The following is a 25,930-nucleotide window of genomic DNA, read 5'->3' on the forward strand; positions in this document are numbered from 1 at the left end:
GGGGGGGATTGGGGGGGGGGGGGGGTCCACCGAAGTAAGGAGGGAAGGGGCCACTGAGTCGGCTGCTGTGTTTAAAACAGAAGAGTCTGAACTCTCGCTGTCACTGCACCGCGCCGCCTGTTGCCATGGTGATCTGCCACCACCACAGATATAGTGGTGAGTTTGCCGCGGAGTGTCATCAGGCGTTTTCAGGCACTTCATCATTGTCCTCCTCCTCTTCCTCCTCCTCCTCCTCCTCCTTCTCCTCGCCCAGCCGTGCCCCTGCAACAGTTACCATAGCAACAGGTCAGCACACTGTGTGTTTAAGTTTAGCAAATGTTTGCATTCGTACGGACATGAAGACCCTACTCTGCTGTCGCCGAGGGGGGTGGGGTCGTTCTCCCCCAGAAGAAACTGAGTTCCTTCAGAAGCAACAGTTTTTCATTAAGACTAATTAAAGTCTCGTCATCAGTCACTTTAAATGAACGTGCACAGCTCTGGTCTCTGACTTCATCTGCTGTCAGGAATGTAACATGACTGATTCGTCTTTATTTTGGCCACTGAATAAAATAAATGTAAGAAACAAAAACAGTTTTCCAATTAATTATTAAATGAATTATTTATGAAACGAGGAACACACCTGAATTTCTCCGTGTGTTTTAATTTTTCTTTGTGTTAGCTTTGTCCAATCATTGGCCTCTGAACCTGGCGGTCTGATCTGACCTTTAGCTCCGTGGTCGTATCAGATAAATGTAAATGTTTTACATCCCAATAAGTGATTATTTTTTAAGCTTAAACAAGTGACTAAACTGATACTAAATTAAGCTAATCAAGTTTAAACCATAACGATATCTATGTCTGCCCATATGAAATTAGAAGTAAAAACAGAACTGTGAAGCTTGGAAACCATCTCACACACACACACACACACATATACATATATATATATATATATATATGTATGCTGTATATCATCTATGAAATGTTAACATGTATTGTGTCATGTCTGTACCATTCCAGGTCAGGTGATCTGCAGGCATGTGGTCAGGTGACTTGTGGCCTTGTGTCTGATCAGGTGGGGATCCGTCTGAGTTCTGTGATTGGTCAGAGGTGTGTCCATCGGGGACGCTGTGGTTGGGTGAGGCTGGAAGAGACTGGACGTCTGAGTTGATGTTGGACTCCAACCTCTCCTGCTCCTCTCGCTCCTTATTGGCCAGTTCTGTGCACGACCCACACACACACACGATTCTTTATCAGGTTACCTATAATTTAAACCTTCCTGTGTGTGTGTGTGTGTGTGTGTGTGTGTGTGTGTGTGTGTGTGTATACCCTGAACAGAAAGCTCTTTCCAGCGGTCCTTGTTGCTGGCGATGACGCCGGACAGGTGTAGCCTCAGAGCCGGCAGGTCGATGGCGGTCAGAGAAAAGTCCATCTGTCCATCATCACTGTTTCCGTGGCGACCGCTGTTGTGTCTCTGCACCGACTCCACGGTAACAGAGCCGCTTCCTGTTAAACTGGAACAGAGCAGAGTTATGGACCAAGAGGAAGCACGGACTGAGAGTCAGATAATGAGATACAGTCTAAATTAACTTCACCTACATCATCAGTTTGACTGTATTGTGGCAGTGATAGCATCAGTACCTGGACCTCCTGTTTCCTGTCTCTCTGGCCTTCCTGTCCTCCTCTATCAGGGGACCAATCACCTTCTCCGTGGTGTCGATCAGGACGCTGAAGGTCGGCTCCACGATGAAGTCTATGAAACCTGCGGCCGCACAGAGAGAAGACAAACACTGAGTCCTCTTCAGCTCCTCACACCTCCAGCAGGTGTCACTGTTGAACCAGAGTTCATAAACACCGACAGCCTCCTGTTAAACCCTGTGATCTGCTGCTAGTTTACTGTGCTCCTCACCTGCCTGTGGTGTGCTGGTGGTTGTTCTTACCTATCTGTGATTGGGCGATCATCGTAGCTTTACGGTCACAGAGAGGAGAAAAAGGAAGGCCGAGCTCCACCTCTTTATCTCCCTGGAAAAGACACATGAACATGCTGTGTGTTTTTAAATCAACTCTGTGGTATTTGCATCTACTTTTTGCCTCTTGATCATTTTAAACAAAGCAAAGCAAACGTTCAGATGTTTACATGCTACACTCACTCACAAGCATTTTTAAAAGAAAGATAAACAACTTATCTCTTCACCTCAGCCTGTAAACAGCTCTGAAATTTTGCACTTTGCTGAGCACTTCCTTTAAATGCTGTATTTAAGTATTTATGTCTTACTGATTTTTTTCCCTTATTTTTCTTATTTTTTAATTATTTAATCTATTATTTCTATGATATAATAATTATTATCTCATTTTACATCAGTGATTTTAACATGTTCATTTCACAAAGTGCTTCACTTTTCATTTTGTATGAAAGATGCTAAATAAAGTTTATTATTATTATCGTACCGTGGCAGACGAGGGCAAACACACTGCAACGGCCCAAAACACTTCCATTAGGAGAAATGAGCTGCGAATTCAGAAACGATGCAGATTCAAGAACACACAGAAAAATACAAAACAAAACTGCTGCAAATGAAAAAACGTGCTGCAGGAAGCAAAAACATGAACAGCAAACACGCAGCAAATACTGAAACGATGCATCGACAAAAACACGAGCCCCCAAAACAAATTTTTCATTTCTCCTGATGGAAGTGTTTTAGGTCGTTGCAGTGTCACCCAGTTTGGCTGCTTGGCTTATGTAGTGACAAAGAGGACCAACATGTGTTTGGCTAACATGGCTAGCTTGGGTAGATCTGGCTACATTATTTGTTACACTTTTGGAAAGCCTGCGAAAAAGATGCCACCAACCAAACTCTTTAAATATGGAGCGTTACTCTTACTACAGCCTCATACACACTCCTGCAATGTATGTGTGTGTATGTGTGTGTGTGTGTGTGTGCGCGCACCTGTCTAAAGAACTCCTCCATCAGACTGTGAGTCCAGCGGTAGTGCAGCGGCCAGGCTTTGGCTGGATGACTAATGTCTGCAGCGTGAAGCATCAGAGACAAAACCTTCACTTTGTCTATGCTGCAGAGAGAGAGAGGGAACAGAGCCTCATGTAAACATCATTCAATAATAAACTGTGATTAGATAGATTAGATTATCTAAATCTAGTGAATCTGACTGTGTATGGAAAAGACCCCCTGCTCTCCTGTGTCTCCTGTGTCTCCTGTGTGAGGGGAGGACAGTGTCTTTTATTTCGTGTTGTGGTCACAGTGTTCAGAGCGCTGCTCTCCACACAGCTGCTGCAGCAGCACAAGCAGAGCCAGCATGTCGACAGGCTGAGGCCAGCATCTTCCCCAAAATCTCATTCAAGCGTGAGCTGGTGAAGCGTGACAGCTGCCCACACACACACACACACACACAGACAGACACACACACACACACCTCCAGCAGGACTGACACACACAGTGCTGGACTCAGACTCTGAGTTATTCCTGGGGAGGCCCCTTCAGGGACTCACAGACAGACTGTAGTTCAGCAGCCTGCAGGACGTTATGTTGGACCGTTTCTCCAGACTCCCACTGATGATCTGGTCGTCTCCGTCAGATGGAGCAGCTTCACACAGTCTGCCTGTGTGAGGCCGGCTGACAGACTGCAGGGCGCAGGTCTCTACATTTTGGTCTAATGATGAAGTCTGAGCTAAATTTGACTCACAGCCACATTGACGACAATCTGCTCCCAGTATCTTCTTAAAAGAATCAGAGCGTCACAGACTGTACTTCCACTTTATTTGAATATTTCTATCTCATGCCACTAATGAAGACTTAACATACAAAATATATGAAGAGAACATGATGCTGTATTATAGATTAAACTACATGTATCAACTCAGAGCTGAAATAATGAATGGATTATTGGATCGATTAAACGTGAGGATTTACTGCTTTTCACTGTTTTACATTCAACTATTCTTACATACAACATTACAGATCAGTAATGAAAAATAATCACTAGCTTCTGATAGTTTAAGGACTTTTGTTGATAATACTTAGGGAACTTTTTTAATGAAGGACTTTAAGTATTTTTACAGTGTGGTATTTGTACTTTAACTTAAGTAAAGGATCAATACGTCTTCCAACGTCTTGAAACCTGCTTCTCTCCTCGTCCATCAGAACTATTTAATCCTGTCATATAATTTTCATCGCAACACATATTGTCACATAAATAATGTCTTTATAAATGTAAAAAAAACTGAACTGTGTTTTAATGGAAGGTGAGAGGTCAAAGGTCGTGGCAGCAGCACTGACCTGTGTGTCTGTGTCAGGGCGTTCCTCATGGTCTTGATCTGCTGGAAGTGACAGGACATGTCTGTGGACATCACCATCTCTATGACCAGAGACCTCAGCTCCCTGCCAATAATCAATACACACACACAATCGAGATGATCAGTGATCCGTTACCATGACAGAAAGAGAGAGAGACAGAGTGTGTGTGTGTGTGTGTGTGTGTGTGTGTGTGTGTGTGTGTGTGTGTGAACCTCCAGTCGTCCTTGTTCAGGTTGACCAGGATGTTCATGTCCTCCTCTGCCATCAGCCTGTAGGCGGCGCTGACGTGATGGTTCTCCAGCACCGACCTGTCGTTGTACAAAATGGCCACCTCCGACCTGACGGACAGACACAACGACCAATCACACGCTGGCGTCTGCTGCTGCCTTTCACACATAGAGTCCCCGACAACAGGTTTGTGTTCTTGTTATTTCCTGGAAGGATAAAGTCGATCTGTCCTTCCACACTGAAATACTTCATCAACTATTGGATGGATTGTCATGAAATCTGATTATTGATTACTTACTTTCTTAATCACACACGTGCACAAATGTTCAGTGTGTGAGTCAGTGCACACACACACACACACACACACAACAGCAGAGATGCAAACACTGCAGCTCTAAGAGGAGTGTGTGTGTGTGTGTTTGTGTGTATTGATTCTATTCTATTAAGATTGAATACCTGCAAATCCATTGACATCCCCATCAACCTCTTTTGTACTGTGTTTAACAATTCATGCTAATGTTAGCATGCTAACACATTGAACATTACACCCGCTAAACGTCAGCATGTTAGCATGCTGTTAGCATTTAGCTCACAGCCTCTCAGAGCTGCATGACTGTAGACTGTCAGAGTTACAGTTTTAAAAAGGGTCATGTCGTACTTTCACCATCAGGTCCGGTCTGTGAGAGGAACTTCCGTCGTCCAATCAGATCCCACAGATTCATTGGTCACATGTCACCTGTCTACGTTACCTGGTGTGGATGTGGAAGTTGTTGGTGGTTCCCGTGTGTTCGAAGTCGTGAATCGCTGCAGCGAAAACCATCGCGAGAATCTCCAACTCGCTGAGCCAGTGCTGCACAAACACACACACACACACACACACACACACACACACACACACACACACACAATTTTAGTGTGTGTCTGTGTATTTGTATTACTCATGTTGTGCTGTGTATGTCACATTGTGGGGACTCGACCTCCTTTAGGGGACAAAGAACCCCTAATGTAATGTAAAAGTGTGTGTGTGTGTGTGTGTGTGTGTGTGTGTGTGTGTGTGTGTGTTACCATCAGTCCAGTGTGCAGCATCAGGAAGTGGGCGGTCTGAGTGACATCAGCGGCGTGGATCAGGTTGTGGTAGGGGTTCCTGTGTTTGCTGTAGCCGTTCTCCAGAGCTTCAACGAACTGCACCAGAGCCTGGACTGGGATCTGAACACAGGTGCTACAGGTAGTACAGGTACTGCAGGTACTGCAGGTGCTACAGGTGCTACAGGTGCTATGAGCACTTGACATTTCTTTATTAAAAAACCTGTAATCTTGAACTTCCCCTCCACCACATGCACCCTAAATATTTAATGAAACCAATCCATCTTAAATCCACAGACGGTGAAACTTCTAGTTTTGGAGCATGATCCTCTATGACTTCAGCATCTTGTAATTATGACAGCCTCTCATTATTACACTAACAATATGTTGCGATAACGAGATCATTCATTTATAATTGCCAGATCTGTATCTGTAGAATTGTTGTGTAATTCTGAGACGCTGAGTCACGATAACAAAAACCGGAGTCTCATAATTACAAGATACGGAAGTTGTAATTACATGATCGCATCTCCACTTTTCTTCTTTGGTGACAGTGATGTACGACTGTACTGTTTGTCCAATAAGAAGAAACACGAGACTATTTCTTCACTGGGCGAAGAAACTTCCTGGAATCAGTGGGTCACAAACAAGATAGAAAGTGTTAATTAGTGAGCTTCAGAGCGAGCCGGGCTAGTTGTTTCCCTCCATTTCCACTCATTGTGCTGAGCTAAGCTAATAAAACTGAAAAAATCAGGGTGTTCTAAAAAGTAATTTAAGCATGTCATGTTCGGGTTGCTTCTCCACACTTCAGGATCAGGAACACCTCGACCCCACAGCTCTTAATGATATGAAGTTGTGTGTACCCTGAACCTGTTGACGAGGTCATAGCGGGTCAGCAGGTCGTAGACCAGGAACTTGAGGGCGTGGTCTCCCGTGGCCTCGTGGAAAGAGAAAACATCGAACGACCACTGATCCACTTCCTGGAAAACAACCAGTAAAACATCATCATATAACACGGGGACGGAGCAGGTTGGATCGAACTGATTGGCTCCACTCACTCAGTCTAATGTGGTGTAATGAGGTGTATCTACCACCAGAGGGCAGTGTGATCATAATGTTAACTCACACTGGGAGGAAACAGGATACACAATGACATTAATGATTCTAGTTATTCATTAGTTCACAATTATGTTTGACGTTTTATTTTCCTTCCTTCTTCCTCTAACTCCTCCTTTTGGTATCTACCTTTTCTTTATCTCCTTCTTTCCTCCTTTTTGTGTCAATCTCCTTCCCTTCGTTATTGACTACTCCTTTTCAACTTCCTTTTCCTTCAGTACCTCCTCCTTTCTTCTTCTACCCCCTCCTTTTTGTCACTACCTCCTCCTTTCCTACTCTACCTCTTCTCTGCCTCCTTCTTCCCTACCCCATCCTTTTCTTCTCTACCTCATGCACCCATCCTCATCTCCTTTTTTCCTTCTTTACCTCCTTCCCTTTCTCCTCCTTTTGACCATTGTCTTTTCCTTGTCTGCATCCTCACTTCCTTCCCTTCTGTGTGGTTTTCTGTTTCTAACTTCCTTCTTTACTTCCCTCCCTACTCTTTTCTTCCTCTGTCCTCCCTTCTCCTTATCTACATCCCTCTTTCCTTCCTCACCTCCTCCTTTCCTTTTCTGCCTCCTTTTAATTTCCATTTAAGTCCTTGTTTATCACCTCTTTTCCTTCCTTATCTTTCTTCTTTCCTTTCTTTTCTCTACCACCTCACATTCTCCTCTGCTTCCTCCTTTTTTCTTTTCATCGCTAACTCTCCCTTCTTTAATTCCTCCTTTCATTTTTCCACCTCATATCATCCTCCTTTTCTTTTTTGTCTCGTCTTTTTTGTCTTTACATTTTCCTGCTGTTCTCCACCTCCTCTGTTCTTGCTATAGCACTTCCCTCCATTTCTTCTCTACTTCTTCCTTTTCTTTCTTTTCCTAGCTCCTCATTTCTTCTTTCCTTCTTTACTTTCCTTGTCTACCTCTTCCTTCCTTCTTTACCTCCTCCTTTCCTTTCAAATTAAAGGTTTTTTTACACACTTTTTTCAACTGGTGATTAAGGAAACAAAACTGACTCCCAGTGTCTGAGCTCTGACTTTACTGGACTTTTTTAACTTCCAATCAAACACGGGGTTAATACAATAAGATGATGTCACTTCCTGATGTTGGGACCGCAGCAATAAAACAGTTTTTACCTTTAGAGCAGTCAAGGCCGTGGGAGGATAGGTCAGACCTGCCATGTTGGATGTCCGTCTGTACATCCTGATGTCACACACACACACACACACACACACACACACCCACAAAGATAAAATCATCATGCTCAAATCTCACACACATAAACACAGACAGTTTGCATGCATATAAACACTCCTCACACACAGACCCACTCCAGCCGCCCTCCTCCACAGTTTGTGACCAGGATGGATTGTTTGTCGCCATGGTAACCGTCTTCAAAACACACACACACACACACTCACACAGAACGAGCGCAGCAGATATTTTTTGATTTCATGCGTCATTAAGCTGCAGCAGATGAACTGATACCATTCTATCACTGCAAGTCATTTACACTCTAATGATATTGGACCTGTGATAGTTTCCCTATATGTGATCTCCATCTCCAGCTCGCTCGCACGCTAACATCGTTACACTTCATGTTCGACCTTGTAATCACATCTGCGGCGAAGTCGGCCGGATGTTTTCTGGAGTGTGTTTTCGAAGAAGTTGTTGATTGTTTTCTTTCCTCCGACGCCGACGACATAAATAACCAAAAGAACATCTGAATGTCTTTAGTCTGAGACGATCTGAGGACTGGACTTCCAGGACTCACAGTTTCGCCTGTTATTAGCACCACGTGGCCAAAAGTATGCGGACACCTGTACATTCCTCCCATTTTGTACATCTTACTACATTAATGTTCTGCTCTAACAGCCTCCTCTCTCCTGGTCTCAGTCTTTCCACCAGATGTTGAACCAGCTGCAGGGTTTTTACTCCCATCCAGACACAGCAGCATTAATGAGGTTCAACACTGATGTTGGTCACGGAGCAGTTTGTTTCTTCATGTCATTGTTGTTATTTTTCTTAATGAGTACAGTTTGTCTTGCACTGGTTGTGTGTTTATTTTTGTGTATTTTGTGTCTTTTACTCTATGTGGTCTTTCAATTGCCGCCTGGGGACAAATAAAGTTTCTTGTATTGAACTGAATTGACTACCAAACAGATAAAGTCATTCCTTTATGGAGCCGCTTCGTGCACAGCAGCTCTGTCATGTTGAAACAGGGACAAACACAAACTGCTCACACATAGTTGTTAGAAATATCATTGTATTCTGTAGCATTAAGATTTCCTTAAACTAAGGAGCCAGACCAGGAGAAACAGCCTAAGACAAAATGTAATACATATAAGTATGTGAGGTGTCCATATACTTTTGGCCATGTAGTTTATGCACTAAGTCTGAATATTAACTCACAGATGTGTATTAGTCATTTTACAGTCCAGTACCAGTTAGAGTGAGAGTGGGAGCACTGGTGTAGCTGTAGCTGCATCACCTTCTTTCAAACATCTGCTGCAGATGTTTGGAGAAAAGATCTGTGGGATTTCTGACAATTGACTCCTGACAGGAGCGACGTTTACCTCTCCACAAAGATGCCAGCCTGCACTGCGTGGACGATGCTCCTGAATCTCGGCTTCTCCTCGGGGCGCCGCTTGGCCACGCCCATCTTCCTGCTGAAGGTGCACGCCAGCCAATCACGTACCTCGCTGGGCACCGACTCGGCCTGCAAGTCGCTGAGCTCGTCCTCAGTGTCCAGCAGACGCCTGCGGAGCAGAAACAAACACCTGTCGACCACAGCTTGGATCACCAGGGACAAAGATTTATTTACCGCAACCTCCATCTGCCCTCCCTCCCTCCCTCCCTCCTTTTGTTCCCTTCTTACTTCCGTCCATCCCACCTGGTCTCATCGGTGTAAACAGCGTCCAACATGGCAGCAGCGAGCTCCAGGTTCCTGCGGAGCTCCTGCAGGTCCACGATGCCCCGGTCCATCTGCTCCAGGACCCCCTTCAGCCTGACCACACACACACACACACACACACACACACACACACACACACACACACACACACACACAGCAGTTATTAGAAAATACACAGTCTGTATGAATATAATTATTGAATAAGGTGATTAGCTCGTGGCTCATGAATTAATAACAGTTTTAATTTTTGAGGTGTTATTTTTGGGTCTATTACGGTTCATTAGATGATGATGATGAGCTTGGGTAGATGGGGGGGGGGCCTGTGTGTGGAGAACAGGGCGTTGGTCCAGTCTCTGACCTCATGAGACTCAGCAGTGAAGGCAACAGTATCAGCGACTGTGGCGAACAGTCATTTATCTCTAACAGCTACACAACAGCCACAGGTATTAACGTATGTGTTGTTCCGATCATGGTGGAGATAAATTTGTTGACTCGTATGATCGTTTGTTCTCATATCTCACTGTGCGGCTGCACAAACAACAACACGTTTAGGTTCAATTACTGTGTTGAAGTCATTTTGAAATAACCAGACTTTAATTTAATCCACTTTCAACGACCTTTAAAATTTATTTTCTCCATCAGTGTCTTATCATGAGATACAGTCTATAACATGAGGACTCATTTCTGCCAAACGTAGAACAGTTTTGATTATTTAATCTCACAGATTTCTGCTTTTCTCACTCGTCCAAAGGGACAAAAGGTGGAAAATGTTTAAACATTTGAATCAAAATCTGATGTCAGTTGTGTGGTTGTTTGTTTATGTTGCCAGGCCACTGTCAGTCACACCTGATCCAGCCTCACCCACACAGTCCTGATGAGGAAGAACTGCTGAACTCATGAAGAACACCTAAGACACCTTCTCTCTGTTCTTTAACGTCAGTCGGGACTTTATTTCTGTTACAGAGAAAAGTTTCAGGTTTGACACCAAGTTTTCAAAGGGTTTAAAGTTGTAAAGAATGAAATGATGAAAGAGAGAGACAGAGCTCATCCAGCAGCATCTGCTGGTTAAAGAGATGAGACTAAAAACACGACTGTCACGACACACTGTCACCATCTTGGCAGTGCCTGACTCCGCCCCTAACGACAAGCTAATCCAACAACCCCACCTGTAACTCGAAGCGCCACGCCCTCAATCCTCCATAACTGTAGTCCTTAATAAAATGTAATCAGGTGAGTTATATAAACAGGTGTCATGAAGGAGGAAATCAGCTCTAGAGACCAAAACAGTTTTTGTACCAGGCTGTAAACATGATTACTTCTGCTGTAAAGTTTTAACATGGGAGTCTATGGGGACTGACTCACTGTTGGAGCCAGACTCTAGTGGTCGTTAGAGGAACTGCAGCTTTTAGCACTTGAACTTGTAGAAAGTTGTTGCTGCTCTGTGCTGTATGTGCCTGTTAACTTAATGTCCTCTGTTGTGACGTGTGTTATTCTACGTAACTTCAGCCCAACACTAGTCCTCATCCATCGTCTGTGCAGATACATACACCTGCTAACAGACAGGAGGAAGCACCGCTCCTCATACTTTGCCCCCACACAGCTGCTGTCCTCTTCACACCGCACAACGGGAACATGAAAATCTGTTTCCTCCAGATGGACACATGACATCTCTGCCTCCTGTCAATCAGCTGACACCCACAGCTAGTAACGGGAGTCTCCTCCAGGAAACAAACATGTTGTCTTATAGACTTGTAGCTCGCTCTGTCTTTGTCAGTCGGTGCAGCAGCTCAGTCCTGACGCCCTGAGCTCAGATAAACACGAAGCTATCTTTGATATTAATCCTCTCATCTAAAGCCCCATTCAGAGTGGATTAATTTCTCTAGGGGAGGTGGGGTGATTTTAACATCACCTGCTCCTGTCGGTGGTTTTAATCCTGTCCAAAGCACGCAGGTGGGTAATCCCCCCCCCTCCCTGTAATAATTATAGCTGCACTTTCCTACTGTTGTTCTGTGAACTCGCTGGTCCTCCTGTACTTTAAAGCTCCTCCAGTGTTAAGGTGTCTGTCCATGTGTAGTGTGATTATAGATCAGCTCTAGCTTCTATATTAATACTGTGAAAGTATCAAAGCCTCAGTCCACAGAGAAATGCACACAGCCTGTATTCAGAAACTGAGCCTTAAAACCAGCCGTCAGGACTTCTGGAACTTTGTGATGTCACAACAAAGCAGTCACCAAGCCCCGCCCACCTGGACCCACCATCCAAACCTTGCAGGATTTGGTTTCTCTGAGTGTTTTTACCTGAAATCTGCTATATTTTTATTGGATCACTCAGAAAACAGTCAGCCAACCAGAAGAGAGGCTCAGAGCCTCCTCTCTTCTCTCCTCTCCTAAACATAAAGGAAAATTTGGGAACCAATAGGACAACAGAAAACATTCAAACCATTTGATGAGCACCCTGCTTGGGAAGGCAAAAGCTTATCATATATGCTGTTGTAATATTCTCTTTTGAGCCCTGTGATTTTTGGCTATATCTGTGAATATCTTTGATTGACTGACTGACTGAGTGACAGAGTTGAGTGATTACGCTGCACCATTGGTCAACTGAATGTTGGACTTCTCCCATCTGATGTCAGTTGCTCTTTCAAAATGATTTGGTGCAGGTTTTAACTACAGTATAAAGGTGGCGATGGCTCTCTCTTGCTTTCTCTTGCTCTGTGTGTTTTGTGTTTAGTCATTCCTCTGTCTCCTATAGCAATAATGGTTAATTTGCCGTCAGGGAGGAGAGGCCCAGTGAACTGGAAGTGCAGCTCTGCTTCCCGGCTGCTCCCTAACAGCCGGGATGCCAGGGCGGCTGGGTGACTGCCCGGAACAAGAGGCGTAGCCCTAAGCCCACAGTTCACGCCACGATTGTGCCAACAAAGTGTTGGAAATGGCATGGTTACACTGTTGAATTTATCAAATCATTAAAAGTGTATCCACGGATGTTCAGACAACCATCACTGGATCAATGTGATACTGAAGGAAACTTAAAAACATGACGACTCCCAGTGAAGTTCTGAAGCATTTCTGAAGCAGATTTGAGGTTTATTCTGGACAGACATCTGAAATAACGATATCCTCAGGACGTGTGAGCCACACTGAATGATATCAATATGTGTTTCATGATTTTTTGACTGTTTCACTTCACACAGTATTTCTGCCTCCCCTCAGCTCTCCCACACTGTATGTCCACGTCTATTTCAGACCATATCCTGTAATTTCCCGCTGGTTAAAATCACTTCTTTAAGTTGAGCTTGACTTGGAGCACAGTGAACACTTTATTCTCCACCTCACCTGCAATGTTTTTAATTGGGCTTGAGACGAAAAACATGTTTCCAACCACACTGTACCATTCATTTAAAAAGTTCCTTACTTTTTTAGATTTTTATTCTCAATATTTTATATATAGGTAGAAGCTCATACTATATATCCACCCAGCTGCTACCTACAGTCCTGGTGTATGAACAGACGGATATTAACGGACAGATGGATGGATGAAATCATTTCTTCCTGCAGGATAGAGGGGTGGTTTGACTGTTTACAACGGAGGAGACTGACAACAGGGGAGACATAAAGACTCCGCAGTGACCAGGCATCCTGCCGTCGTCACGGTAACCAAACACCTTCTTGTAAACTGGACGAAATCTGTTTTAGTTGCCATGGTTACAGCTGGAGTCAGAACAGGGAGACGGGGCGAGGGAGAACTAAAGTTCAAGACTGCAGAGACTCAAGCTTCTCGTTTTCATCAAAGATCCTTCAGATTTTATTGAGTGGTGAAGTGTAATGAAGTACAATTACTTGAGTACAGTTCTGAGGTACTTGTACTTAGTTTCAAATAAAACCATGTGAGAAGTTTAGAGGGGAAATGTCAATGCAACCCAGCAACTTCTAAAACATGACAAGGAGACACAACAACACACAGAAGGTTTAATCTTTACCAGTGCACTGGATTTTATAATCATATCTTTTCTTTATGTAAAATCTTAATCTGTGATATAACCAGTAACTAGTGGTTGAATAAATGTAGTGGAGTAAAAATCAGTAGAAATATATCATAAAATGGAAAAAGTTGAGTTCAAGTAGCTTGAAAATTGAACTTACTACTTTCAACAATTGGTTTTTTAAACATAGTTTTTCTTATTCGAGTCCCTCCAGCTTTTTTTCATCATAGAAAGAAGCTCTGAACTACAAGCATCAGCTTTTATTACATTTTGATAAAAGTACAAGCATGACTGGTTCTCCAGGCTGTCGCTCCTGCACTGCATTTTCATTTCAAGTTGAATCTTTCTCAGCCAGTAGAAGTACTAATCAAAATACTCCATTACAAGTTACTGTCCCTGTGACTGCTCTGTTATTATATATATATATACTGTATATATATATATATTAGATTATTGTAACTGATCCATTCATTTAAAGGCAGGACTTTATTGCTGTAGTTGCTTGAGGTGCAGCTAATTTCTATATATTTTATTTTGTATAGTACTATAACTAATGATTATATTCATTATAGATTAATAATTAATCCCCTCATCTTTTACTCGATTGATTAATTGATTGATTGTGTCGTTAAAAAGTCTCCAAATAGTCAGGAACGCTGTCCAGAGCTGCAGGTCACATCCTAATGTTTTGTTTTGTCCAAATTATTAAAAATAAATTGAAACAATCAAAAGAAAAGCAAAACATCTTCACATGTGAAAATCTGGAAATATAAAACGTTATAATTTAAACAATTATCAAAATAGCTGCCAATTAATTTTCTGTCAATTGACTCATAGTTTAATTTAATTTTGGTAGTTTAATTTAAAAGAAAACATCATATTTTATAAGCTCTTCCTGTTTGGGGCCGAAACATTTGCAAAGTAAATAAAGCTGTAAAGATAAAGATCAATATAATGAAGTAAAAAGTACCACAGTACCACAAATGTGCACTGAAGTACATGAGTAAATGTACTTAGTTACATTCCACCATCATCTGCTTGACGACTGTTTAGTCTTGAATCTTGATGGACAGACATCGTGATCGATATCAGTGCAGTGAATTCTTTTGGCCTCGATAATCGTGTGGTAGTTTACAGAACATTATACTCATTTGTAGAATTTCGTCTGTTTAATAAATGTCTGAAACGGCATCATGACCCCTGTCACCAAGCAACAAGCAGACGCAGCGTTAGGGCTGAACGATACGCACACAAAAAAAATCATGTTGCAATTAAGATATGAGTCATGATTTCAGTTGGAATGATCATTTTATTTTCATTTAATTTTCACTGAAAAAAGTATAAAAATGATGATGATGTGATTTGTGTTGGTTCTTGTACCAAACAAACATGTTTCCTTTGTGTCTGGAGAATATGATTTGTAGACAACACAACACTTCACTTAAGGTCTGTGACTCATTTTACCTTCATCAGAAAAAAATTTGCAGCTCCTTCGATTTGGATATTTCACTCATCCACATTGTGATTTGGACAATAATTCAGACACGCACTCAGTCAGACAAACAGTGTGAGAGGGTTTGTCTGTACAAAAATAGACAGACACAAAAAGACAGGTAGAGACAGACAAGCAGTCCAGGTGTGTGTAGGAGGAGTGAGAGCCTCTTCAGTCCTCTACTTCAGACTGAGAGCTTCCTCTGTGTGTGTGTGTGTGTGTGTGTGTGTGTGTGTGTGTGTGTGTGTGTGTGTGTGTGTGTGTGTGTGTGTGTGTGCGTCTTACCTCTGTGATGTACTTTTATATTTCTGCCTGTAAACAGAAACAAAAACACAAGAGTCACTCAAGTGAACCAATCACACGCTGACTTCACAGTCTTCATCATAAACTCATTAAAACTGACCATGTGAACGTGTGTGTGTGTGTTCAGGTGGTCAAGGCCAAGCCCCCATGAACATATCTGAATGGTGGCCACATTTATCTCTGCAGAGCCCTCTTATCCTCACAGTCAGCAGCTGCAGCGTCTCTGACACACTCAGCTCATCCAGGCTGTTCAGCTACTTTCAGACCATTTGTGCCCGACTGCTGCAATTTGCATCAGAATGATCTCCTTCCCAGTGTTATAACTCAGCCACATCTGAACACAGAGACGTGATACACACATTTTTAGATTCAATATGACCTACGCTTCCCGTGAAGATCATTATTCCTAATATCCGTTGCAGATAAATCTCTATAAATCAACTTTAAAAACAGAGCAAAAAGACGCTCCTTTTTAACCCTAGAAGTTGCCTGAGAATCTTCCTGTTTTTAAGTTTTCTTCAGTATCACAGTAAAACAGTGACTGTCATCTGTACATTCATAGATATATCATATACAGGAACATTTAATAGATAATTCAGCTCACTTTTAATGGTGCCAATTTACCAAAAGGTGAAAGAACACAACATAACTCACTGACACCGTGGCTTCATAGATCAGTAGACAGATATATACTATTTATCCCATAGGTGAAAATTCAGGATGTAATTCATGTTTACACCCCCAAAAGCATTATGGGAAATATAGCAGTACATGGTTGACTTATATGTGCTTTATCCACCAAGTTAAAATAAGACATCAAAGAATAATTTGAATCCAGTAACAGGATAATTATTCCTGCATTATGCTGAGGAGGACATTGATGTTTGTCTGACAAAGACCTTGGAGGTCAAAAAACATTTTGGAAGCTTTTATATTTCAGTGTGTGGACAACTCCTCCTTTATCTAAAAACACAGAAGTCTGAGGGAAATCTTCTGTTTCCTTTACCACAGTATCCACAACTATTAACCCTAATGTTCAGACTGAGGCGGTGGAGACCCCAGACCTTCTTAAACAGCTCGAAAAATATAGTTAATATTATTTTATCTGCCTGATTCTCAATGACTTTTCCTAATTTTATAAAAACCACTCAGTCCTCAGCTGTAAAACATGGTTAAATACGGCGGATTTTCACCTCCTGCTTATCTATGATTGGTCTGTTTCAAGTCACATGTGAGGATTCATGGGATATAACAAAAAATACATTAAAAAAATTAGAAATAATTAGGTGTTAGAAGGATGCTTCACGCTCATTTCCATATTCTGTCACCTTCAGTAAATGTGTAAACCCAGGTGGCAAAGTGAAGGGTCACGACTTCATTACTTTTCCTGATATCGGGTTTTAATAAGGTCAGAAGAAAAAAGAAAAAATATATATAACTACTATTAACACATGGTGTGTGAGGGAGAAAATAACGCCGAGGTTCAACACAACACAGGAATTAATAAAGCCATGGTCGAGGCTCGCTGCTAAATCCGTTACATGAAGTGGACCGCTGAAGAAACCCCGCTGGGATTTCAGTACATGCACCAGATATAAACTCTGCAAGTTGATGTGGAGCATTTGGTCTGAAATTAGCCAATCACAGCTGCGGGATCTGACCCCGACAGCTAATCACAGCTGTGACACGTCTCAGCTTTGAAATCTGACAGCAGGAACCGGTTATTTCATGGTCGATCTGTAATTGTACACTGGCCTGGCGTGGGCGGACCAGCGCTAAATTACAAAGCGGGGTACGGCGCAGAGAGCAGGTTTCTGCACTGTGGGGTTTTTTTAGTCAAAAAAACAAAAGTGTGCTGCAGAGGCAACATTGACAGGTGAGGACAGAGATGGTTTCTAAAGAATGAGTCACCACTCTGTCATGACTTCTCCGGGCTGACGCCTTCAGAGAAAGAATTAGCATTTTCTTTTTCTTTCTTCTTTCTTTCTTTCTCTACTTTTCTTTCCTTGAGCTGATATGTTTTGTACTTTCTCCTTGCACATTTTTTTCCTCGCATTATTAGCACCGCTGAGCATGTAAAGTGTATTTTATTCTTAGATGCATTACTTCTCTGCGTGAGTCTGTTAGCGATGCGCCACCGCAGGGTGCATTTCGCGCTTTTTTAGCACTTAACTCCATCTACACCGCCTACGTCAAGACCGAGCGCCGGGCCTGGAGGAACAGCAGTGCATCCATTAAAATGAAACAGTCTGATAATAAACCATCTGCAGCGTGCACACACACACACACACACTCACACACACACACAGATATATAAATGTATATACAAAAACAGGGACGAATTAAAGGAAAAACCTGAATAAACGAGTGGAGAAAGATGCCTCCATCCTCAGGGCACGAGGTCACTGAGGCTTTGATGAGTATGAAAATGATGTGAGTCACCAGAAGAAGCCCCTCTGGGATTTACCACCAGATCTGGACCCAGTTCAACACCTATGGGAGACTCCAAATGAGAGGATATCTTCTTTAGGAGAGATGGTTCGTCCTCCAGTAGAGTAGGAGAATCAATAAGACACTTTATGTTTAGGTTTTTCCTTTAATTTGTCACCTGTCTGTATTTATCTACTACATATAAAGAAGAATGAAGAGCAAGAATAACATGGTTGGTTTCCACATCGTGCATGTCGTTCTCCCTGTTCGTTTTAATTCATTTTCAGGTGACTGGAGTTCAAACAACAAGCTAACCTGCCTTTTAATCTGTTATTATTGCAGCAACTCAACTGTTTCAATTGGATTTCTATTTCTATTTGATGCCTCATAAAACAGTCTGATGAACTCTGCGGAGCACGTTGTTTCATCAGTAAAAAAAAATAAAAAAAGTGAGGTTAATTAAAGAAAATGAAATGAATACAAAATGGATGAATAAAATGAATAAAAAATAGTCATTTTCTTCTCTTTTTCTCTTTCTCTTCAGCAGAGAGTTTGCTGCATCAAAATGCTCTCCTGTTACCATGGAAACTAGGGAACACGACAAAAAGAAAAAAAAAAATCTGTACACTTATTTGTTTTCCCTCCAAACAGCACAGATATTTATTGTTTGTTGATCTGGAGATTTGGTTTATATCCATCAAGAAGAATTAATCTGATCAATCAGGAGATAGAAGAAGACACAGAAGGGCTTTTAGTGGTTCAAGCACCGTTGGCACAGACACACAAAAACACTCAATATGAAACACTTGACTTCGGGATAAGAATGATGCATCGTCTTATTTGTGGTTCTAATGGAAGTTTTTGAGCCGTTTGGTTTGTTTTTGCTGCACTTTCGTTAATTTGGATAAAACTTGTCAGGAGCATATTTAGTGTTACTTAACATCTCAGTGGATTTCAGAGAAACTGAACAATCAGAAAAGTTGCGACTGCAGCCTCCGTACCTGCAGTGTTAGTGTCAGTTACAGTTACTTTCTTCACCTGAACCGTTCAGCTGATTATTAAACCTCATTATGTCCTTTGCACTGAGCATAAGAAGCTTCCACCTATTGAAAGACAGCCCCTTGATCCATTTTTAGACTTGTTTATTAAAGCTCCATCCAGTGTAAAGGTCTGTGTCCATGTGTAGTGTGATTATAGATCAGCTCTAGCTTCTATATTAATACTGTGAAAGTATCAAAGCCTCAGTCCACAGAGAAATGCACACAGCCTGTATTCAGAAACTGAGCCTTAAAACCAGCCGTCAGGACTTCTGGAACTTTGTGATGTCACAACAAAGCAGTCACCAAGCCCCGCCCACCTGGACCCACCATCCAAACCTTGCAGGATTTGGTTTCTCTGAAATCTGCTATATTTTTATTGAATCGCTCAGAAAACAGTCAGCCAATCAGAAGAGAGAGGAGACAAAGTATATCTTCTTATGGATCAACACTTCAATAAAACACAGGAGAAGGGGAAAATCTGTGGCTTTAAGTCTTTGATCAGAGGTTTACCGATCTCAATCAGGAACTTTCTCTAAGTTTGGCCCATTTCATTCAAGTGACTATGATAAATATTCAATATGAAACCAACGTTAAAAGATGGAAGGGGTTGATCATAGTGATGAACCTACAGAGAATTATCAGCTCGACCTGCAGCCGTCCTCATCCTCACAGAGCTTCACAGTGAGTTTCAGCTCGTTGTTTATCTGTCCAGACACGACTTCACCGTCCTGGACTCTCGCCCACTCTCATAGCCCTAAAAGCTGCACACTTCTTTCTCAGCAAACAGCAGAGAGACTCAGTCAGAGAGCAGCTGGTGAACATAGTGGAGCATTTAGCAGCTAAAGAGCCAGATATTTCCCTCAGGAGCTGGTGGAGACCAAACACAGAGCTAAAAGAGAGGGAACACTGGACTGGCTAACAGGCTAACCAACTTAAAGAGATGATGATATGTCAAAGTTGTGTTTCCGCTGCCCCAAAGTGGCAAAAAAAAATCAGTTACAGAGGTTTAAGTATCAAAGAGTATTGTTTTGATATTGGTACTGACAGTTAGGTATTGTCACTGATGTCAGAAATATGTGATATCTGTATCTGCTGAAGGAGGCAACATCAACATGTTTACAACACGAGTGAGGCAGTCTAGGCATCTAATGTACCTTTAAAAACTATCATAATTTGCATGATTTACCAAATGCATGAGTTCTTCATTCTAACTCTTTTCATACATGAAAACATATGGAGAAAAAAAAGTAAACTGTTATACGCCACAGTGTGTAGCGACCGGTAACAACCGCGCCTGCCAGGTGTCCCAACATAAGTTCACTGTGTGTGTGTGTGTGTTGTTGACTTGAACGCCACTTACAAGTGGGATGGTAACTAGAAAAACTACAAAAGAATAAATCTCCTCTAAAGCAAAATAAATGGAATAAAAAATAAAACAAAGTTCTGTTTTTACTCGTTAAGGCAGAAAGTTCTGCCCTCAGAGTTTTTCCAGGTTATAAAATGAGCTTCTGTGTTCAATTTTAATTTTTACACCTTCAGTGTTCCTCTCTCTTTGAATCACCGTGGACAGATAACACATCCACACGCCAATGTTTATTACAGGATTTGGCAAAAATGAAATGCGCCTCTTGGCTTCAACTTTTTCAACCAACACACAAACTTCTGCTGGTAAATTCTTTTTTTTTTCCTGTGATCTTTTGCTCTGTCGCCAACTAGTTACTAATACAAGATGCTGTGTACCAAGTTGGGTCTGTTAATCACGACGAGAGCTGCCAAGGGGCATAAACCTGTGTGTGTGAGTTTTATGGAAGTGATACCACACACATTTCACTTCACTGCTGCTGCTGATGCAAGTAACGTTCATTTATGACTCAACAAAGTATTACTATTAGTAGTAGTTCAACCAATCAAACAGATTTAGTGTATAAATGTAATGAGTGGAAATAAAAAGCAGCAGACGATGGAAACACTGAAGTAAAATAAAAAACTGTAGTTAGATATACATTAGTACCCGAGTAAATGTACTCGGGTAAGTTACTCTCCACCACTGGTTATAGCATGTACTGTGTGTCCTGTATGCATCTGATGGTCTTAAAGGTCCTCCAGTGTAAAGGTCTGTGTCCATGTGTAGTGTGATTATAGATCAGGTCTAGCTTCTATATTAATACTGTGAAAGTATCAAAGCCTCAGTCCACAGAGAAATGCACACAGCCTGTATTCAGAAACTGAGCCTTAAAACCAGCCGTCAGGACTTCTGGAACTTTGTGATGTCACAACAAAGCAGTCACCAAGCCCCGCCCACCTGGACCCACCATCCAAACCTTGCAGGATTTGGTTTCTCTGAGTGTTTTTACCTGAAATCTGCTATATTTTTATTGGATCAGTCAGAAAACAGTCAGCCAATCAGAAGAGAGGCTCAGAGCCTCCTCTCTTCTGATTGGCTCACCGACCTGTTGTTACTAGAGCTCCAGAGAGAAGCCTGAGAGAGGAGATGTGAAACTACACTGAGATGGTTTTTATATCTTCTGATGGATCAACACTTCAAATAAAACACAGAAGAAGAAGAAAACATGGAGCTTTATCAGAAATGTTGAGCTTTTCTACGGACTGGCTTCCTGGTCTGAGGAGCGACGAGGACGAGAACTCACTCTCATGTTGTCAAGGGCAAATAAAGCACTTATGAAATTCATGTGTTCGCATGTTAAATATTACAGATTGAACCTGCTGCTGGATTTACTCCCATTCAGACACAACAGCATCAGTGAGGCCCAACACTGATGCTGGTGATGAGGAGGACTCACTGGGTGATGAGCCGTTTCTTTATGGATCTGACTTTGCGTCATTGTTTCATCATGGTCATGACGAAACAGGGAAGGGACAAACAAAGTGTTGACACAAAGTTGGAATGATAATAGGTAACTGGCTGCATTTAGATGGTGCTTTTACCCAAAGTGCATTGCAATTTGCCTCTAAATCACCTATTCACACACTCACACTGAGAAGCAAGCTATTTTCCAAAATATCATTGTATGTTGCAGCATTTAGAGTCCTCCACCGATTTAGCATTGCGATGCTGTAACACTGTCAGATTCACAATGGACAGTTTGTTTTTTTTAAATGCAGCAAACGCAGAGAGATGTCGTCTTTTTTATTCCACACAGTCTTCATCCTTGTCAAAACTTGACGCCTACGTTACCCACAATGTGTCCAATCAATCAACTGAAGGACGGCTTCATTTTGTGTAACTCATATCAGATTCTAAGGGAAAAATCAAGGGAGAGCTGGGTCTCTCTGAGTTGTCAGGCTTCATGGACGTTGTCTTTTCACATTGGTCAGATAACCTTTTTCATCTTTCGCTCATCTTCAGGTGACGTTTGATCTCTCTCCTGGTCGCTTTCCTTCGGTATCTGCATATTAGACATTTTGTCAGGCCTCACTTCGATACGATGCTCAAAGAATTCAACTTTTATGACCCTATGACTAGAATCCCAACCTCCCCCTCCACATTAGAGAGGCGTGGATTAAGGACACTCGTGAGCAGATTTCGAATGAGTTACGGGAAAAGGGGTTAGATGGGATCAAAGCATGTTCTATCAATGCCAGACTTCAAGTCATCCATCGGCTTCACTTCTCCAAGATCAAATTGAGCAGAATTCTTCCTCCTGTCTCTGTGCAAGATGTGAAAAGTGTAAGTTGAGTGACGGGACCTTGGTGAGCTTGTCTGGTCTTGCCCTGAGCTCAGGAGTTTCTGCGATGACATTTTTCATTTGTGCAGCGACACGTACAGCCGAGAGCTAATCCCTGAGTGTCTCTCTGTGATACTGGGCCGCTCCAACTACTCTTTGACTCTTCCCCCTGTATCACAACACGCCCTCAGGCTGGGTATGGTCATAGCAAAACAGATTATCATGAGAGAGCTGAAATAGCTTCTCTTTGCTTTAAAATGAGCTAAATGACACCGTTTCTTGTCTATACCTCAGAGACATTCATTACTCCGTCCAATGCGACATTTCTTAAGATCTGAGGACCCATTGTTGAACATATTAGGAGGGAGAGCCGTCGACCTGGGAACTAATCATATCAGACTGTATTGCACTGTGCTGTGCTTTGATCCACCAGGATTTCAGTTTACTGTCCTTCCAAAGTCTGACTCTGTTCAAAGGCAAACTAAAACCACCTGCAAAGCTCAGGACAACCAGGCAAGTCAATCAAATGATGACAAAGAGACTCAGAACAACCTCAAAGAAACAAAAAGCAACATCAAAGAGACTCAGAACAACTACAAAGAGACAAAAGACCACAAACAGACAAAAAAAGAACATCAAAGAGACTCAAACCGACTAGAAAGAGATACAAAATGACCTCAGCTGCTCAGACTGACTCCAAAGAGACAAAAAACAACATCAAAGAGACTCAAACCGACTAGTAAGAGGTACAAAACGACCTCAAAGAGACAGAAACTGACTACAAAGAGATGCAACATGACCACAAAGAAATTAAAATTAGCACAAAGGGAGGCAGAACTACTGCAGGAGACACTAAACAACTGCAAGAAACTGTGATTTGAGCGTCCTCCTCCTGTGTAGGAGGGTCCTGGGACCTTTTACATCTCTGTACCCGGGGGCCCATTGTTTGCCTATTTGTACAAAAAACCAAAGTGTAAAAGTGTGGTTTTGTGTGGCCATGAAATAGTCCGGCACATAACGTCCTATAGAACCACAATTAAATGTCCAGCTCTTTATTTCATGTCATGATGAGCTGTTTCCTGCTCGTTAGACTCCATTAAAGACGATTCTGTGCTCAGTGTGTGCGGTGACCACGTGATGAGCCCCCCCCCCACTCCTGATCTGTCTATCTTTGCTGCATCGCAACGCTCTGCCGTTACCATGGCAACTATGGAGCACAAAAAGACATGCTGTTTTTTTTTGGTTTTTTTTACATTTGCTTTAAAGCCTCAAGATTCAGACAGATGTGGTGATGTCATTCCCTCCGCGGCGTTCGCTTGTTAGCGTCTGAGAAAGTATCTGATGATATGACAACCTGTCTGTCAAACACACACACAGACACACACACAGACACACACACACACTCTCTCTCATGGTGAGTGAGGTTGCTGAACACCCACTGTTTTCAACTCATTTTCTGTCATTTGTCGTCCCCCCATCCTCAGTCCGTGCCCACATCACCACGGTAACCAGGCCACCACACTCAGTCTGACAGTCTGATTCCAAAACTGACAGTGGTCGATTGATTCTCCCGGCACGATCACTTCGATCAATTATCAGTAGTGCTATTACATCATCATCATCATCATCATCATCATCATCATTACATCATCAGCCAGCTGATCGTGTGAGGTGTGTTTACTCACATTCCTCTCAGTCGAATCAGGACCTGGTTGTTGTGATTCTGCTCCAGAGCATCCACAAACTCCTGCGCCTCCTCGATCTGCTGCTGCTCCTTCTCAAACTCCTGCTCCTCTTCACTCTGCTGCTGCACAGTCCATGACACCCCCTCAGTCCGCGCTTCTTCCTCCTGCCGCTGCTGTTGCTGCTCCTCCTCCTCCTCGGTCTGCTGCAGCTCCTCAACCTGCTGCATCTCCTCCTCCTCTTCTACCACCTCACTCTGCTGCACCTCGTCCTGCTTTTGTTGCATCTCCACTTCTTCCTCCCCCTGCTGCTCCTGTTGCTGCAAATCCTCCTGCTGCACCTGCTCCCCCTCTACCTGCTGCACCTCCTCAGCCTGTCTGTCCTCCTGCTGCTGCATCTCCTCCTCCTCCCCTTGCTTTCCCGCCTGTTGCATCTCCTGTTGCTGAACCTCCACCTCCTCCTGCTGCTCTCCCTCCTGTTGCTGCACTTCCCGCTCCTGCAGCTGCAACTCCTCCACCTCCTCGTTCATCTCAGCGTGGGTGAGAAGGAGGAGAAGGAGGTGTTTGGAGAGTTGTTGTGTTCACTGAGTGGAGTTTGTTCTCCGAGCGTCCGGACGTCTCTCAGACTGACGGAGTCGTGAAAACATCGACACCAATCGCAGCCGTTTGGGTTCAATAAAACTTCGTCCAACTTCCTGTGACGTCACCTGTCAGCCCGGCCAATCCAAAACAAAGAGCTATGCCGTGATCCGTAAGGGAAGCGGAAGGGTTAAAAGGTCACAAGACAAAAGTGGAGTTTTTGTTTTTTTTTTTAAAGTTGACGAGCAGGAACAGACTGACGGCATCTGACAGGTAAACGAGGTGATCAGCTGGTGACTTCCTTCAGTTCGAGCTCTGCACTCCGGCACTGCGGCGGAAAAATGATCCAGCTGAATGTCCCAGAGCATCGCCGTAGCAACGCACAGAGGAAGTCGACCGGCAATAAAGACAGGATGGAGTGAGAGGGAGAGAGAGAGGGGGGGGGAGAGAGAGGGGAGCGATGGAGGAGGACAAAGGAGAAGCAGAGAACATCGCGCAGCGTTTCCGTGGTAACTCAGTAACGGTTGCTAAGAGTGATGGAATCCTGCAGCTGACAGACCTCCCTCCTCCTCCCTCCCAAATTCAAACACACATAACTTTACGCTCCGTTCAGATGCAAACAGCAAACAGGCATCTCAGTCTGTCCTCCACTCCCGCAGCATCTGAGAGAGAGTGTGTGTGCTGAGCTGAGCTGTGTGTTTTTCCTGTGTAAGAGTGAGAGAGAGAGAGTGTGTGTGTGTGTGTGTGTGTGTGTGTGGTTTTTAGACAATGATGATGTAATGTTCCTGAAAATGAGAGTCACAAAAACCTCTCGAGTCAAGTGGCAGAGCCAGACAATCAGTGTGAGGTCCTGCTGACGCCCCCTACAGGCTGCAGAGGTCATTACAGCCCCAAAATGAAACCACACGTATTTTAAAACTCATAAACCCATAAATTTGCTTATTGTTGCACCGTCCACCTCCGCTGTAAAGATTTGGAGGGACAGGACTCAACAGCAGATATCAAGGGAATCAGCCTGAAAAATAAACTTTCCAAATAAACATGAATCATTTCAGTCTGACCGAACGGAAACACAGAAAACTAACTGCGTAGGGATCGATATCTGGGCCAACTCACCCCACACACTCATCATCTACG

At 43.0% G+C, this 25,930-nt stretch overlaps 1 protein-coding gene across 3 annotated transcripts; it reads right to left on the reverse strand.

The window, feature by feature from the left end:
• Window positions 1–24: 24 nt before the first annotated feature.
• Window positions 25–25,482, reverse strand: pde1a (phosphodiesterase 1A). Of its 3 annotated transcripts, none has more exons than XM_022767288.1 (16): window positions 24,218–25,482; window positions 15,359–15,385; window positions 9,582–9,695; window positions 9,265–9,447; window positions 7,825–7,891; window positions 6,464–6,580; window positions 5,583–5,723; window positions 5,267–5,367; window positions 4,502–4,627; window positions 4,272–4,373; window positions 2,928–3,048; window positions 1,920–2,001; window positions 1,621–1,741; window positions 1,309–1,493; window positions 992–1,198; window positions 25–261 (listed from the first exon to the last, which is right to left on the reverse strand). In XM_022767288.1, exons 1-16 carry the CDS (start codon window positions 24,742–24,744, stop codon window positions 179–181), a joined length of 2,304 nt encoding a protein of 767 aa, XP_022623009.1. In that variant the 5' UTR covers window positions 24,745–25,482; the 3' UTR covers window positions 25–178. The 3 variants fall into 3 exon arrangements, with proteins under 3 accessions (XP_022623009.1, XP_022623008.1, XP_022623010.1); XM_022767287.1 differs by having other exon boundaries at window positions 9,567–9,695; XM_022767289.1 differs by lacking the exon at window positions 4,502–4,627 and having other exon boundaries at window positions 9,567–9,695.
• Window positions 25,483–25,930: the final 448 nt, after the last annotated feature.

This window comes from Seriola dumerili, unplaced genomic scaffold (genome assembly GCF_002260705.1).
Source record: "Seriola dumerili isolate Sdu_G_001 unplaced genomic scaffold, Sdu_1.0 BDQW01001125.1, whole genome shotgun sequence".
Taxonomy (NCBI): domain Eukaryota; kingdom Metazoa; phylum Chordata; class Actinopteri; order Carangiformes; family Carangidae; genus Seriola; species Seriola dumerili.